Raw genomic sequence first — 19,315 nt, forward strand, 5'->3', positions numbered from 1 at the left:
TAACAAATTTTAAAGGCATATTTAGGCGATTTTGAGATATTTTTTCGTATAACCCGTTCACACATGCGTAATACAAGCCAATATCGCGCAGTGTCAGTGTGTGACACAGTTCCGGCTCTCTCGTCTACTTTGTTATCTGTTAAATTACCTATCTGTATAGGTACAAATTTTCCTATATATTTAAAATTACTTAATCTGTATTGGTAGGCGGACCACGATATAGGGATGTACAAAGTACAATCACTATCACCGTCAATAACATTTTCTCTATCAGATGGCTATAGCATAAATCGTTTTTATTAACGTTCGAGGGAATCGAGAGATATTTTATATTGGAGATAATTTTGACGGAGATATTTTGTACTGGAGATATTTTGACGGAGATATTTTTAATAGAGATATTTTGTCGTATAACCGTACTTACAACGCATAGAAATTTATTATTGTTTCATATAGACAGTAGGTTAATTTAATTTTTCAGAACACAACTAGGAATACACTTTTAAGGTCGATTCACACATAACAGTGACGTGACGTGACGTGAAGTGACATCAGTGAGCTTCAGTGAAAAAAAAAATATTAATAGACCGTGATAGACCGTGCGTGTTCACACGCGTCCGACGCAGTGAAGCTCCGACGTTCACAGTGCTTGTCAGGCATCCGTGATAGAAAAAAAAATACGTCGTCGCCGATATTTTTTGTTTTTCACGGACGTCAAAATACAAATTGTGACTAGTGTATTTTATTGTAAGTTGTTTTTATGTAAAATAATAATTATATCATGAACGACGAACTTTTGATTGAGTTGGCGCGGAACAGACAGGTCCTTTATGATTTGAAGGACCCGAAGTATTTAAATTCCGATGGAACGTAGTTCTACGGGCCGGGAACGAACAACAAGAACTTGTTCGCCGGTAAAATATCGCGTGACCAAAATATCGCGAAACCATTATATCGCGAAACCATTATATCGCATGGAATAAATATCGCCAGTATATATATACCGCCAGCGTGAAATATAGCAGTAATTTCATTATAGATAAATTAGTATATTGTGTTAAATGGCCTTCCCGCGCGAGCCACACATACTATTTTTTGTCACGCGCGTTCATGGAAAAGGTTATGCAGGGATCTATGCGACAATATTATAGACTATTCTACAAAAACAATTGCATGGAAGACATTTTATTTTATTTCAAAATTACAATTTTCACTTTGTATATTTTATTATTGTAACTGATAAGATTATTATGCAAATTGAGTGAAATAAACTTACTAACGCATCGTTCGACGCACTTATTCTAGGAACAGTGCAAATTAAATATGTTTAAATGTTTATGCGCCATGCAAGGAGGTTATACTATACATTTAAGATGTAACCAAAAGTTTATGTTTTGTAAGGACCGTTAGTGGTAGGTATACATTTTAGTTTCTGGTTGTGCAGGGGATACGCGCCCGGCGGCCGGCACTTTTGGGGATTTCTTCTTTTCCGCCCGGCACTTTTGGGGATTTCCTCTTTTCCGCCCGGCACTTTGGGGATTTCCACTTTACCACCCGCTGGACGGAAAAAGGACGCTTTCGAACGCTTCAACCGTGGTCGAAAACCAAACTTTCGGTGCAGGCGTGACAAATAATATATTTCAAGCATATACTATTGTTATATTAATATATAGTAGAATTGATAAAAATTATAAAAATATGTATAATTTAATAAAATTGATATAAGTATTAAAAAAAAATTAAATATGCATATTAATTAATGGAAGTATATATTCAATGAAATACCTTGAAGATAATCTCGATTATGATAATCTGCTACTATTTTCTTTACTCGTTCAGACCAACTGACTGTCTTGTTCTTTTTATTTGGCGTACCTATTTGGATTTCCTACTATACTTTGACTTATTTTAATTTCCTTTAATTGTTTATCTTACCTTGGAACCAGCACCATCTTTTTCTTTTGTAAAAGTATATCCGTTATGAACTAATAAATGTTTACCTTTTGCAGTTTTTTTAAAAATTCAACTCCATTTAAAATTAAAATAAATAAAAAAAAAACTCTGTAAAACTGTATAAAAGTGTGAAACTGTACAAGCGTCAGTCGCAGTGTCACAGTGACAGTACAAAGTATTACTAAATATAAATTATAAAATGAAAAACCAGTACTTATACTTGAATGCATTGCTATAGCTAGAAGGCGAATACGATTAGATAAGATTAAGTCAAATGCAATATTATACAGACGCGATAATAATGTACGGCAGTATTATTTCTTTACGATAATATTATAATGGTTTCGCGATACAATAGATTCTTAATATTATGTCGAACGTCGCTATCTGGAATTTTTCTTTTTGCTTGCTAAAATGGTTTACTCAGTGTCGAGATAAAAACATACCATTAAATGGGACAATTTTACTTGAAAAAGCAAACGAATACGCACAACAACTGGGACACACTAATTTTAAAATACCAGCGAGAGTGAAGACGAACCACAAAATGAGGAGGAAGTCATTTTTACCCAAGTAACAATTCAACAAGCTGAAGATGCTGTAAAAACACTAAGGAATTTTGTTGAGACTACTACAGGTATGGATGATAAAGGCTCGGTCAAACAGAGAGCGGGCTGCCATGGTCTACGGGTACGCTGACCGCGGCGGGCAGCGGCCGGTTGTATTATTTTACAGTGCCCGCGCGGGCAGACCGCTTTCTGTTTGACTGAGCCTTAAGGCTTTTTCTGCATTAAATAATTTGGAAGACGTCGTGGCAGAAAGAAGTAATATGAAGCAAACCTTAATGACAGATTTTTTTAAAGAAAAATAATTTATTCAGTCATTTCAGTATTTTAATTATTCAAATTTTAGTCTATTTTAGTCATTCGTATTATTTATTATTCATTTACATTATACAACATACATTTATATTAGTTATTTTATTATTCAAATTATGTATTTTAGGCATAGGCGTGCGTAGATTCCAGTTTCAGGGGCAGCAAGCGATTAATTCGGCTCATTCTCCAAATTTGCCGTTAAACCGCCCGTAGTTTTACTTTTTTTATTATAGGGTATATCAAAATTAAAATTGTATTGGTTTTTTTACCATAAATGTTAATAATATTTACAATTTTAAATCATGTCAATTTTTATTTTATAGTAGACAGGTTAGGTTCGATTCGTTTTATATTGGTAAATTCTATAATTATAAAATATTTCTCTATAGTTTACGTTTACCCAAAAAATATAAATGTACATACTTGTTTTATCTACATTGATCATCATTTGTGAAAGTATAATTTTACCGAGGCTCATTATTCACTATTTTCCGGCCGCGGTAGCCCCAAAAATAGTTCAGGGGCAGCATATGCTGCCTCTGCTGCCCCCGTGCGCACGCCTATGATTTTAGGCATTCGTAGGTTTATTATTCATATAAATTATACAACATACATTTATATTATTTTTTTTATTTTTTAATAAAACTCGATATCTCGAAGTTTTCGATATCTCGAACTTTTTTCTGTTCCCCTTGAGATTCGACATAACGAGAATCTACTGAATTTTAGTTGCGATATTTTGGTCACGCTATATTTTACCGGCGATATTTTGTCGGGTTCCGAACAATAATAGTCCGTCGCGGCCCGGTCACCAAAATACTTCGCGCGTTATGGCTTATGCACGATACCCGGCTACTCACCAACCGACCAGTGCCGCAATAACCGGGTGTGTTGCGTGTGTTTAACACACGGGCCCAGAGCCCCAACCCATACTGGGGGGGAGGGGGGCAAAGATAAAAATTTAAAAATATATACAGAAAGGAAAAAATAAAACCATTTTGTTATGATAATAATATTATTAATAAAGATTGAACACAATAGATTTTGTTTTGTACACAACATTGTCATACACCAACGTTTGTTTTGCGGACTGTACTCATAACCGAAATTAAAAAAGTTTGGTTGAAATTGATTAAAGTGCGTCATACGAAGCAACGCGCATTTTGACCGGTTTGGTGTGAGTGTGTTTACGCGTTTCAATTATTGGTGCCTATTTTTGATATGCGAGAAAAACGCATTTTATATTGCACGTTCAAAAGGCGGGTCGTCTTCTACGGTCGGTGGTTTGTAGTCGGTCAATAAGCTATCCATTTTGATAACGCATGTGAAAACTTAGTTGCGATATTTATTTGAATAATTAAACTTATAAAATAATAAATAAACGATAGCCATAATTTTTTTAAGTGAGTACAGTATTTATTTTCAAGTTTCTAATTGACTGTTAATGTATGGTATGTTTAATTTATTTGTTATTTGATAATTATTTATATTTAAAATGAATAAAAAAGGCTACAAATTATTACATTTATTTATTTATAGGTACCCACGCGTTTTAATTATGTTAACCTTATTTTGAATGAGTAAATACTCAAAATTCCAAAGTATGTTTTCAAATTGAAGGGCTCCGTGCAACAACGAGACAAGTCCACTTTTTGAAATTGTTCAGGAGACATGTTTTATTTCACCAAAACTTTAAAAATTTATATTTTTATTTGTAACTACAACATAAGTATCTTGAATTACATGTAAATGGTTGAGTAAAGTGAATTTGCATTTTAAATAAATTTTAGATCTTATAAAATATCTTGCAAGTATGGAACATATGGACTTACCTGGTTTTTTGCTCATTAATTGTAAAAAAGTTTTCGAAAATTGTATTTGTTTTGTGTTTTACCATAAATTAATTTATTTATTTCTTAAAAACTAAAGTAAAATCCTTTAATGACAGTTTTATAAATAATTATAATACTAATCAATAAAATAAATTAATGAAATTTGATAAAATTTGTATTGCAATATAAAACATATGGACTTACCTGGTTTTTGCTCGTAAGTATGTTATGTAATAAGGTATGCTATAAGGTTTTTTAAAAATTAAATAATAATTTTTTATTCCAATTTTAACCATCAACAGGTACCTATAATCTATAAATATATCCATCAAGTATTATGTGAAATATTGTATTATATGTTTTATTAGAGTTATATTTTATTAAATACCTATAATTTAAACTTTTTAAGATATGTTGTGAAGGGTGTTAAATAACAACAAAGACTTTTTTTTATAATATTTATATTTTAACCAAAAAGAAATAGAGAATAGAAATCACCTTGTAATATTAATTTTATACAGCAAAATAAATAACATAACTTTTAGTTTTCTGAAGTACAAAAAAAAATGATAATAACATTTCAATAAATTTAACAATAACCAATAAAATGAAATGCATATTATAACATTTAAAATAGTATATTACTTTTCCTAGTAATAATATAAATGTTATTATTTAACAAAAAAGACTTATTTTTTATAGTATTTATATAACCATTTTAACAAAAAAAAATAGAAAATAGAGATCACCTTGTAACATAAATCTTAAAAAGCAAAATAAATAACATGATAACTTTTTGTTTTCTTATGTACAAAAAAAAAAATGAATATAACATTTTAATAAATTGAACAATAAATAATAAAATTCTGGTATAATATTAATTGATCCTGAGGGTGATGTTGAAAGTGGTTCAAAATTATTTTCTGGATCAGAATCAAAAGCCAGTATGCCACTGAGATCGTTATTTTCAAAAATGTTATAATCTGGATCTTGAGTGTCATCATCGAAATCAAAATCAAATGATGGGTCAGAGTTAGATTCATCATATTCAAGTTGTTTTGCTATATTATCACAGTTCATTTTGAAAAATAATAAAAACTAAATAACACTATGCCCGTTATGGAGCAGTTATGGAGCAGTTTCAAAACAATACATTAAAATGTATAATCAGCCTAATAATTTACAACTAGCAATAGAAACTAAATGCAAGAATTAACATGGTAACATATTTTCAACAATAATATGTATTATAATAATGATAATGTGTAAAACAATAAATATGACTATCATAATAGTACTATCAATACTACTGTTTACTATTTATAGCCAAAAGTTCTGTGTAAAAACCAGACAAGTCCGGACTTATCTGGTTCTTGCTCATAATATCTATAACCAGACAAGTCCATTTACTCAATAACTCCGTAAATAATCACTGGACATGTCTCGTTGTTGCATACAATTGTAAAGAAAAAAAATCTGTATATGATAACATCAAAAAGTGACTTTTGAAAAAAAGTGGACTTGTCTCGTTGTTGCACGGAGCCCTTCAATTGGGAAAAATTAATTTTACAATAGTCGATTGATTAATTTTTCAATTTTCAAAAGTAAGGGAGGGGGGCCCATTAATTTTGTTTACACACACAGGCCCAAATTGGCGTAGTTGCGGCACTGTGCATCGTTGACTGTGTGCAACGAACTATAGTTGTATCGGCGGCCGTGATGATTACCCTCGTTCCAGCTAGACGGCGGCGGCTGGTATCGAGTCGCGCCGCCTAATCTACATAATATTATAACTCACAATACACAGCCGACACGATTAAACAGAAATAAAACAATACAATTGATATAGACATAAATACGTGTCGTGTGTGTGTGTGTGTCGGTCAGCCGGTCGTCGGTCGGCCGTGCCATATCATCATTGCCTATTCGGCGGCAACAGTAGTAAGTAGTGTATGATCGTGTGGCAATCGAGGAAAGTGAGCTATTTAAGACGAGTGCATTTCGCCCGGGACTGAAATTTCCTTCCCGCACGAGCCACACACAATACTAATTTTTGTCACGCCTCTGCAGTAGGTTAAATTAATTTAAAAAAAAATAATAAAAACCGATATAACTAAAGACCGGATTTATATTCTCTTAAAATACCTTAAATATGATGCTAATATTCTCGAAAAAACCATAAAATATTCTCATTATATTCTCTTAAAAATTTAAAAAATATGCTAAAATATGCAAAATATACAAAAAAAAAGCAAAAATATGCAAAAATAATCAATAAACATCATTATATTTACTTTGATATGCATTTAAAATTTTTTTTTTTTTCAATTTTATATTAATAGTGAGTTAATTATTAGGTATTTAAAGTTTCTAAAGTAAGAGTTGGAAATGATAAAATAAAAAATTGTAAATGTTCAAAAAAAATTTTTCTGGGTACCGTAATATTAAAATTAAAAATAAATACAAATTTTTTCTCACAATTTACGAAATATTCCAAAATATGCTAAATGAGTTAAATATTCTCTAACCCATAAAATATTCTCAAATATGCAAAAAAAACTTTTTTCTATGCATTCAAAATTGAACTAATCATCCACATTTTTTACTCTCATAAGACTGCATAGACCCAGTAACGATATGTAAAAACATATAAATCCGGTCTTTAGATATAACAAATTAGTGGCGCAAATTACAAGAATGCTCACAAAACACCATCTCCCTGAATTTTCGTGTCCCCGAGGCTCCGGTTGACGAATGTTTTCTTATTTTCTTATTGTGAAAAAATCTTATTCGGCGTTCAGATGTATCGCCTGTGCTTTGCAAGTGAAAATTACCGAGCGTAATCGTTTTCGAGATTTTCATGTCCGGGAGCTCTACTCGGTGTTGAGCCGAGATAAATATAATTTTATCTAGATAAAGATAAAGATAAATTATAATAATGTTATCTAGCTAAAGATAACTCAATTATTTATTTATTTATCTAGATAAATATGAAAAAAAAAAAATTTTTATCTAGATAAATCATTGGATAATTTTTTTTCATATTGGTTTACGGAACTCTCTGTAAGCTCGTGGAAATATTTATTAGTAAAAATCACCTACTTAATAAATTACTTAATTGTCTACCTATAAATAATTATAATAAATAAAAGCCGTTTAATACATTCAATTATCTAGATAAGATAAAAGATAAAAGAATATTTATCTAGATGAACTCAACACGTCTGGTTCTACTGGTTTTTCAAAAATCTTGAAAAACACCGAAAATTATATTGCCCGGAGCTCGCAAACTTTATAAACACGTTATATTTGACAAAAAAACGATTGCAATTTGTAAACGTAATTATAACGAAAAGCGATGATCAAAAATAAATTAAATACCGCAAAACAAAACATAACAACGATTAACGAAATATATTATATACCTACCGTTAAACGAAAAATAACGCAAAACGTAATTTATAGAATATCGTTGACCGAAAAACAACGCAGAACGAAATATTTTAAGATCTAATTATTTAAAAGGTCAACTATTGGTTTCGTAGGAACATTTATTTCAAGCGAAAAAATCTAAGAAACGATTATATTATATTCCGTATCCGGGAATAACTACCTGCATTAGTTATTATTTTTAATTTTAACAGATGAGATAAACGAAAAAATTGTGTAACGTTTTAATTGTAAATAACGATAAACACAAAAATTGTGTAACGTTTTAATTGTAAATAACGATGAACACAAAAATTGTGTTACGTTTTAATTGTAAATAACGATAAACACAAAAATTGTGTTACGTTTTAATTGTAAATAACATAAAACGGAATTTTTTTTCAAATGCAAGCCCTGATTTTGCCACTAACAGTCTAGTTCAGACGTCAGACGGACTGGGCGTCAACCTTGGAGGTAGATACTAGATCGATTTCGGAAATAATTCGTGCCGAGCGAATTTTCTATGGAGGTAAATACGGACGTGGTCAAATAATTGCCAGTGGCGAGGGGGGCACAGCGAGACTAGACTTCACTTAATCTGTGGTGAGACCTCAGTTCATTAACATACAAAAATTGTATGTGAAATTGTATGTGTTTGACGGTGAACACGGATAAAAGAGAAATAAAATCGAATAGGGCTGTATATAAACAATTACGTTATCTTATCAATTATGTGTTATCATAAATTGGTGATCCAACAAACAACGAATACTGCTGTAGTTTGCTACGTTTTCACTGTTTTCAGCTTTGAATTAATTTGTTGTTTGTACTTTGTTAATAAATTCGTTTTTATTATTCAATCTTTTATTTAAAATGCCGACTATTTGTGCCGTTTTCGGTTGTGGAAACAAAACCTTGGACAAATCGTTGTCATTTTATCGGTTTCCAAAGGTTAAAGTGAATGCTGCCTCAGATTTAAAAACACAAATATTAAAACAGCGAACAGAGTGGCTTAACGCGTTACACAGAACTGATGTTCATGATAGTCAGTTGAAGAATATGAGGATTTGTTCAATTCATTTTAAATCTGGTAAATATAAACAATAGTTACTTAGTGACTGCTTTGGTACTTGTCTTTAACTAATATGCTGCCTATCCATCTACAGACTACAATTAATAATCATACTTGTACAACTCAGATTGACTACTTTATATAGTATAGACTATAAGACCTATTTAATCTATAATAGACTAACACATTAGTGATTATGTGGACAAACATAAGAATAAATTAATAATAACTATAATCTATAAGTACCTATAGCTGCTGTATAAGTTAAATTTTTTTATAATATTACTATACTACAAAATATAAGGTTGGTTGTATATTATTAAACAAGTATTCATCACGTATATTATAAATTATGATTTTTTTTTCAAATTATTTTATTTTAAGGTAAACCAGCTAATTACAATGATGATAAAAATCCAGATTGGATACCAACCTTAAGCATGGGCTATAACTCTGGAAGAAGTAAATAATTTTTTCATATTTCTTTTCTAAATTTTTAATTAACTATTTTTTTTTTCATATTAGGTAAAGCCACTACTCCTGCAATTAAAAGGTACAATCGTGCAAGTAGAAGAATGGAATTAAAACCTACGCAATTGTTTCCAAATACTGTACAATTAAATGTGGTTGATTCTTCTGAACACAGTATGAGCATTGATGTACCAAATGATATATTGAATGATGGTACTGAAGAAAGTGGAACAGCTTGTAATACTGACCTTAAGTTAAATGATATCAACGAGTTGGAGAATTTACGAGATAAGTGTTCTGAATTACAAAATCAAGTAGATTATTTTAACTTAAGTGAAAAAACATTTATTGGGCGGGAAAAAATGTTGACTTATTACACAGGACTGGAATCAATGGCTGTTTTTAATTTAGTATTAGATCATATTAAACACGGACTTACTGCTAATAATCAGAGATTAAACGAATTTCAAAAACTTTTATTGTGTCTAATGAAATTAAGATTAAACGTTCCATTTACTGATTTAGGATATAGATTTAATGTAACATGTTCAACAGCATCAATTATTTTCAGGAAAGTGATCATATTGTTAGAACACATGTTTAAAAATCTAATATATTGGCCAGATAGGGAAGCTCTACGCAGTACAATGCCAAGATCATTTTTTAATATATTTGGCAATTCAGTTGCTGTTATTATTGATTGTTTTGAGATTGCTATAGAAAAACCATCAAATTTAAAAGCTAGGGCACAAACATGGTCATCATATAAAAATAAAAATACTGTAAAATATCTTATAGCTATAACTCCCCAGGGAAGTATTTCATATATATCAGATGGTTGGGATGGTAGAGTTAGCGATAAACATATAACTGAAAATTGTAACTTTTTAAATAATTTAATTCCAGGAGATGTTGTTTTGGCCGACAGAGGATTTACTATTAATGAAAGTGTTGGTTTTCATTGTGCAACATTAAAGACTCCAGCTTTTACAAAAGGTTTACCCCAGTTGCATCCATGCTCTGTTGAAGAAACCAGAAAAATTGCATCTGTCAGAATTCATGTTGAGCGAATTATTGGTCTTACTAGATCAAAATTTTAAATTTTAAATGGTCCAGTACAAATAACTACTCTTAAACATCAAGATGATGAGACATGTCTACTAGATTCCATCGTAACGGTTTGCTGTGCATTAATAAATATGTGTAGTTCAGTTATACCTTTAAGTTAAAATTATTATAATTTTATTAAAAAAAAAATATATGTACATTCAAAACCTATTTAAATAAACAAGTACACTTTAATGAAGTTATTATTTGCAGAATTCGCATATCCATTTCTTTGATGTTGGTTTGCGTTTAATTCCCAAACATACATAATGGTACCAAAGATTAGGGCAACTCTCCTGTGTACACATAATTGATTTACCTCCTTTGTCTTCCTTACAGGTACAATATTTATAAGGTTCCTTAGCAGTATCAGTATTTTGCATTACTTCCATATTATTTTTAACTGACAAAGTTTCAGTATTAGTGAAATACCGCCCTACAAGTTCTGGTAAGATGGCTTCATAAAAAAAACCATTTTGATTTAGCCACTATTTCATCACATATTTCATAGTCAATTTGAATACGTTCTACATAACAATCTTCATATGATGACCATACTAAAAAATCACCGTAAGTGACACCACACATCAACAACTGAGTTTGTACCTGATAATAATACTGATGATTTTTATTTAACTTTCCACTAGTTAAATAGGTCATACTTCTTATACTTTTGTCTTTAGTTAAGCTATAGGGACATTTTATTTCTACGCAGCCTTTCCCACAACAATCACAATTAATTATTCCATCTGGACTGGCACCAAGATATGGAAAATTTGGATTAATTACTAGTCCAGAGAGTGTGAATGAAAAATTTATGTGATCGTTTTTAATTTTTTTATGTATGCATTTCTACCATCAATTTCATGGATTTTACCCCAATCGGTAGCTGCGCTTTTAAACTGTTTTGTTGATGGATAGCATATTGTTTTTAAAAGACTAATATTTGAATCATAGGACTTAACAGTACAAATGTCCTTGGCTCTAGAAGCTATGATACGGCCACTTCTATACGTAAACGAATCTTTAGATTCTGACTGTAGTTTTGTGGATTTCTCTATATCAGAACAATCATTTTCATTTAAAGAAAAATCTAATTTTGAACCTATATCTACTAATTCCTCTCTACTTAATGTGGCATACTCATCTTTAAAAATATTTGTTAAGCTTTTTGGAAAATTATTTTTTACAAATTTTAAATTAAATGGTGTTACTACTTTCAAAATACTAGCTTGACTATTAATGGTTTGTAATTTTCCTAAGAAATTTTTAAATTTTTTTGAATTATTCAGTGTTATAGGTAACTTTTGTATGTAATTTGATTTTGGTTTCAATTTGGATTGTGTGGAAGCCATGTTCTTTGGATGATTAAAGTTTATTTCACTTATTTTACTAGGGATAGATTTGTCAAGAGATGGTGCTGCCCAATATGCATAGACATCTGTAACTGATTTTGTACTTTTTATATTAAATGCATGCTGCAAATAGAAAAGGACTGCTCCTACGTGTGAACAACATTCACCTAATCCAGCCATACATAAGCAATGGGCAGCTTCAATCTTGCCATTCATTTTAACTATAACCCACGGCAGCAATTTAGTGTCAATTAACCTTTGAGAATGTGCTAGCTAAACAAAAATCATAGTAATAATGTAGAGACAATAGGCTTATAATGACAGTAGGCTTATAGGGGCGCCGATGTATTTTGAAACACATAATAAGACAATTTTATTTTGAGTCAATACACTCAAAAAATAAAATACGCATAAATAATTAGGTATAATTGTTTATTAAAGTAGGTGTTTGCCTTCAATTATATTATATCCACTCACCCACCCACCCACTTACTTACCTATGAAACATATCATAGGCAAAACCAACTTTCGGCGCCTCTGTAATTTATTATCTGTCAAATGTTGTAAAGAAGTAGTGTGCCAACTGCCAAGTAGTCTTAGAACAAATAGTGATAATAAATTAACTTAGAATCTGTAGTTAAAGTTTGGTAGAATTATACTTACACCAAACAAAACTGCTGTTAAATTCCTAGGCAACACAACACTTTTAATCTCTGATTATAGAATAGACTATTATATAACCAGTAAGTATGTAAAGAGAAACAGAAACCTTTAAATACTTTTAAAATTAATCTTTACAAAACAGAAATACATTCTTGTACTTGACTTACTTCAGCAACTACAAGAACATAGCTATCTACCTCGGTCCATTTGACATTTGAAACCCAACCACTAACAAAAAAATTATATGCATCTAGACTTTTGTACGCTTTAAATTCTTCCAATGTGTAAGCACTTTTAGTCAATACTAGGTAGTTACAAATATCAGGGTAAGTAATTGAAGGCACTAAGTTTAAATCTGTTGTCCAAAGTACACAATTGTCTTTCAACAACTAGTGTGGATCTTGAGAATTTAACAATAGTATTTTGTCTAAATATCGTTTCCGAACATTCCCAGTTAGACTACGAGCGTGGTTACTTAATTTAATAGACATAATTATAACGTTATAACCAAAAAACACAATTTTAAGTAAGAGACAAGAGTTAACTAATAAAATGATGGCTAAATCAAAAAAAGTTAATTAGAATTAGAAACCAAATACAAATGGACCACCAGTTAGTGATAAGAACGTTATCATATAATAAACATAACGTAAAAAAAAGTGATCCAGATATGAGCACCGATAATATGCAACGATAAGAAACGGTTTAATTCTGATAACGAGGATTTTGTTTATCCCTCAATGAATAATTCAATGATGTTATCAAAACGAAAAAATACATCGTCCGGTTTAATTTTTCGTCACGTAAACCCGTCGTGTAATTTCTTTTAAACGTATGTATTTATTATTACATCAGAAGAATTAGTCAGAAGAAAATAATACATAACATTCCTAGTGTTTCGTGTTTCTAAAAATCTAAAAATGTCTAAACTCCAACATATAAGTTTGACACAGAAATGTGAGTTATTTAAGTCATACAATGTGCTTCCAAAAATTAGTGTAAGTGGTGCCGCAGTTCGTTTATCATTTCTCATTCCAAATTAAATTGGATTTTATAAAGAATATTCAAATATGGAAAGCGCTTGGATGACTACAGTAATTTTCAAAGATTGGCTGATCAAGTAATAACAGTACATGATATCATGCAATTTTCATTTTTTTTATAGTACAAATCAAACCATTCCCCTTTTTTGGAAACAATCAGTTAACCAACACATTTTACATTGGTCCCAAAGTGTTCCTAATATACGGCTTCTACTGTATTTAATCAATGTTCTTATAGAGCTCGGGTTAAGAACTGAGTGAGAAAAACCATAAATGGTAGTTTTAGTCCTAAATGATTGAAGAAGCAGTTAATTTAGTGATAAATGATAAGTATTCCATTAGATGCTGTTAAACGATGTACAAAAATTATTCCATAATATTTTAGAATCCTTGCATTTCATCCAGCAAACTTTGCTTTTGGATATTATTTTTTTCTGATTTCAATCTAAAATAATGTGTTGATTTTATTATTTTTTCATAGAGGATTGTTAACGATATTTATGGATAATTATAATTGATTTTGAAATATCCTAAATAAATGAACTTTTTTATTTTAAAGGCATTCATATCTTGACTTTAATATACAATTCATAATGGAAAATCTAATACCAGAATCAAGAAGTTGCAAACCAGTCAAATTGTTTAAAAATCATCTTTCATATGATATATTATTCTTCATATGAAGGTTTGCAATCCTTACGCAAGTAAGTGGTAAGTGATTTTATCTCTTAGATAAATATTAATAATAATTTTTTGTTTTTAGTGATGAGATTCTTTGTGATATTAAACTGGAAACGGACGATAACAAAATAATAACTGCACATAAAGTGGTTTTATCAGCGGCTAATCCGTATTTCCATGCTATGTTCACAAATTTTGCAGAAAGGAATCATGATCTTGTGGCAATAAGACAGATAGATTATACTGCTTTACTGCTCTTAGTAAACTTCATTTACACAGGGCAAATCGTGGTTACTGTAGAAAAAGTCCAGGTAATTATAGATTAAGTTTGATTCAACCGTAGACAGCTAAATTATTTAAATTGTTTGTTATTTATTTCTTAAGGATTTATTACCGGCTGTAGATCTCTTGCAGTTCCAAGGAGTAAAAGAGGCTTGTTGTTATTTCTTACAGTCACAGCTCTGTCCTACAAATTGTATCGGTATTAACACTATAGCTGATTTACATATAACACTATAGCTGATTTACATAGCTGTACAAAATTCATAACAAGTTCAGAAGTATATATTCATCAACACTTTTCGTAAGAAATATAATTTATTATTATGATTCTATAAGTACATTTAATTTATTATTGTAATATTTTGATTCTTAGAGAAGTTGTTGGTGGCAAAGAATTCCTATTTTTATCATCGGAACAAGTGGTTAAGTTGATATCCAGTGATAGACTTCCTGTATCATCTGATGAAAAAGTAGGCAAACTAAAATTGATTATTGTTATGTTTTATTATTGACGAAGAAAATTTCAGTAACCATTTAATATGTATTATTATGTATTCTAATTAATTTATAGTATATTTATTGTTTTAAATATGCTTTTATTGTAAATTAATTTATATGTTAGATATATATTTATTTATAATTTTCAAGGTTATCATTATGTATTGGAGCCATTAAATACACTCGAATTAGAAGAGCTTATACCACAAAGCTTCCGGAATAAACCCAGACATGGAGAAAAAGTATGATTCTGTATAATTTTTTTTTCTTTTCTATGTATTTAATAATTTAATTATAACAGGTTATATTAGTTGTTGGTAGAATTGAGCTTGAATTACGAAATAGTTAAGAATGGTTTGATCCAAGAACGGCCAATGGCATTTTGGACCAGAATTGATTACAAACCGATGTCAACATAGTCTAGTCGTAATTAACGATAATTTTGTATTTGATGTAGGTAGTAAATCTATGGATGGTATATCACCTTATCAGTGTGTTCATGTACTAGATCTAACTTCAGAATCACTTTGTTGGAAACAAACTGACGACATGTTAGTTGAACTAACATTTTTAGGAGTTGGTGTTATAAATGATAATATCTATGCCGTAAGTAATGTTGAATTACAATTTATTTGTTTAATTGTTATTTCTGTTAAAAAGCACGTACCAATAAATTATACATTTAATTTAAGGTAGGCAGATTCAATGATAGAGATGGTTATTTACAAAGTGCAGATGTTTTTGACTACAATACTCAAGCATGGCGTATGATATCTAATATGACTACTATATAAGATCTTTATTTGCTGTTGGAGTCCTGCAGGTCCTAAAATACATCTGATTTCTGGGGACACACCACACACTTATTTATTGAACTGTTACTTTTGAGCTTTGACAGTTTTCTACAGCAAAAATAATACCTGTTGGGGCTATAGGCGTAGTTAGGGGGGGGGGGGGGGGTTCTTGTAAAGTATTCAAATACTAATTTAAATACTTATTTTAATATATAAGTAATGATTTTAATATTTTTTTTAAAAGTATTCAAATACGTTTTCAAATGTACCTTAATGTTAAATTATTTTATACTAAGGCAGGTACATAATTACTTTGAATTGACCCATTATCATTTCTTCTTTTTTTTTTATAACAAACTTGTCCATAATATAAAAAAAAAATAAGTAGGTAATTAACTTAAGTTAACAGAATAGGTAACTAGTAAATTAAAATATTAAACGTTTAATGTTTGTTATTTTTAAAAATACTAAAAACACGTTTTAAAACTTGGGACACACATTTGTTATTCAGGGGACACACTTTGATTTTCAGGGGACACGGTATTTTAGCCCCTGGAGTCCTGAATGATCTTTTATAATATGTGGTGAACTTATATTTTTATTTATGATTTTAATTTTGTATTATAGTTGTTATATTAATAATATTTTTAATTTCTAAACATTTTTGTACCTGTATATAATTGAAATTGATAATTTAAAATAGATACAATTTTGTAATTAAAAATAAAAATATTTAATTTATTCAACTTCATATAAATATGTTCTCAACCACATTCATTGAAAGTGCTTAACAATAATATTTTATTCTGGGATTTCTTTTTAGCGTGAGGTATTTTTAATAATTTGTAATAATTAAATTTTGTAGGTAGGAGACCTTGATCGATCAAGATGTGTTTTAGAGACTGTTGAATGTTATAATACCAGTATTGATATGTGGAGTCAAGTCGCAAACATGTGTGTACGTCGCAGTTGAGCCTGTGTAGGAGTTTTATACGGTGTACTGTATGCCGTAGGTGGCAATGATGGATTTAACTACCTGAGTAGTGTTGAAGCATACAAACCAAGTGCAGGGGTTTGGACTTCTAAAGCAGACATGTTTTTTCCTCGAAAATATGCAGGTAACTTCTTGTAGGATAAATGTAATTTATTTTATGAAAAAAATTTTATTGAATATTTCGAATTAAATTAATTTTTCATTATAGAAGTAGCCGCATTAGATGGTTTATTGTATGTCGTCGGTGGAATAAACGAAACTTCTGTTTTGGACTCTGTAGAATGTTACAATCCAAACACCAATACCTGGATCATAGTCACAGCGAAATGGAATATTATGCGGATTATACCAAGAGTAGTAACCATTAGTAGACCACTACATTTTACAATTAATGAGCATTTATGATTTTTTTTTTTTTGGTACAATATATACATGTTTTCATATATTGCATTATAGTATCTCATAATATACAATACATACATTTTTTTTATATACAATTTTATCTATTTTCTATGATAATAAATGTATTGTATTTTTTTTTAATTTTACAACTTTTATATTTAATTTCTATAGCTAATGAATGGCGGAGTGTCATCTCTCAGTATTGTTTTTCTTATACAATGATATAATTATATCATAGAATTAAAATTTAACACCATCCATTATAGATAAACACTTGTAACCTACAGTACAGCATAGCGACACCCACTTGCCCACCTTTATTAGTTTTCTTTCTATAAATGTAAATTTTATTTTATTTGTTGAGTCGAAAACAAAAGTTTAATACAATTATTAAGGTTCCTAATATATTGTTAAAACGACAGTAAAAAAATATTAAAAATACTTGGTCAACATTTTAAAGGCGTAAAAATCATGATTATGATTCAGAAAATATTTCTTTCTAAATGTTAAATGTTTGAAGTTTAAATTTTTACAACACTGAATTATATTCACTTGATTTATCATGTAGCGATTTTCTTATTTTGTTGTACCTAGTACATAGTACTGGGCACACATTTTTTATAATCATTTAAAGTTCGAATTTTGACAAAATGTATCAAACTTTAAATTTAAAAAGCTGGGCAAGTGGGTGTCACTCTGCTGTACAGTAGGCTACAAGTCGGTCACTGTAATTGAATGTTTTAAATTTGAATTCAATGATTTAATATCATTGTATAAGAAAAACGATTTTAAGCGAAGACTTCGGTCAGCCTATGATATTATTATTGATATTACTAAGAATATATTATGATGATATTATTGTGAATTAAGTAATATATATTTAACCAATTCATATGGAGCTTTGTTTTAAATTTTTAATCATTAACTATAAAAGTTGTACATTAGATACATTTTTAACTACTAAATAATTTGAACTTTAAATGATATTTTATATCTGATATTGTAACAATATATCAGGAGCCTTGAATTCAATTACACGTTTTTTGTGAAGATAAAATTTGTTGATATTTATAGAAAGAAAAAATGAAATTTTAAATTCTCCGTAAACACCTCAAAACGAATCAAAATGTTTTGAAAATGTTACCGCGTATGTAAAAAATTGATAATTAGTCAATGATAACATAAACAAGCAGTAAAAATTAAACGTATTTACGGAGTTACACCAAAAACTAAATTCAATTTTGTCGAAAATCGATTTCGCGCGTAATTTATTGTTCCCGGTTTCTGTTAATTTTTCTTTTGTTTTTCTCAACGCTTTTGAAAATTACTGGGAATATTAAAATTTAAAATGTATATTATATAAATTTAAAATTTAAATTCTTCAATGCACCAACTAAAACTAAATTCACTTTCCCATCGAACACGATACTGAAATTGAATATTGAAGCATTATTTTGACAACTTATCGTGTGCACTGACACAAAAAAATAAAACAAAAATACATATCGTTGTAAAATCAATACATTCATCGCTATTCGCTCAGAATCAAAAATGATTTTGTAGTTAAAAATGTTCAACTGTGATAGCTCAGGATTGAAAATTTAAAACAATGTTTCACGTAAATAGGTTATATATAAATTACTTTATTCACAATAATATCATCAAATATATGACAGCCTACGGTCAGAATCGTTTTTCTTATACAATGATATTATATCATTGAATTTAAATTTAACACCGTCCATAACAGTGACCTACTTGTAACCTACTGTACAGCAGAGCGGCACCCACTTGCCCACCTTTGTTTTTATACAATCATAAATTGTTGTATTTAAATTTAAGACAACCATAATAAAGTAGG

At 29.7% G+C, this 19,315-nt stretch overlaps 1 protein-coding gene and 1 pseudogene across 1 annotated transcript; both read left to right on the forward strand.

Moving 5' to 3' along the window:
• Window positions 1-8,698: 8,698 nt before the first annotated feature.
• Window positions 8,699-10,937, forward strand: LOC132946120 (uncharacterized). Its single transcript, XM_061015959.1, has 3 exons — window positions 8,699-9,182; window positions 9,549-9,626; window positions 9,690-10,937. The coding sequence occupies exons 1-3, from the start codon at window positions 8,966-8,968 to the stop codon at window positions 10,733-10,735; spliced, it is 1,341 nt and encodes a 446-aa protein (XP_060871942.1). The 5' UTR covers window positions 8,699-8,965; the 3' UTR covers window positions 10,736-10,937.
• Window positions 10,938-14,396: 3,459 nt separating this feature from the next.
• Window positions 14,397-18,346, forward strand: LOC132946121 (kelch-like protein 2; annotated as a pseudogene).
• The last annotated feature ends 969 nt before the right edge of the window (window positions 18,347-19,315 follow it).

Source organism: Metopolophium dirhodum, chromosome 6, assembly GCF_019925205.1.
Source record: "Metopolophium dirhodum isolate CAU chromosome 6, ASM1992520v1, whole genome shotgun sequence".
Taxonomy (NCBI): domain Eukaryota; kingdom Metazoa; phylum Arthropoda; class Insecta; order Hemiptera; family Aphididae; genus Metopolophium; species Metopolophium dirhodum.

Bases quoted from the DNA above. Each gene is read 5' to 3' on its own strand.
- LOC132946120 (XM_061015959.1), top strand. From the start codon at position 8,966: ATGCCGACTATTTGTGCCGTTTTCGGTTGTGGAAACAAAACCTTGGAC. The intron at 9,183-9,548 runs GTAAATATAAAC...TTTTATTTTAAG, and splicing joins TTCAATTCATTTTAAATCTG to GTAAACCAGCTAATTACAAT. The intron at 9,627-9,689 runs GTAAATAATTTT...TTTTCATATTAG, and splicing joins GGGCTATAACTCTGGAAGAA to GTAAAGCCACTACTCCTGCA.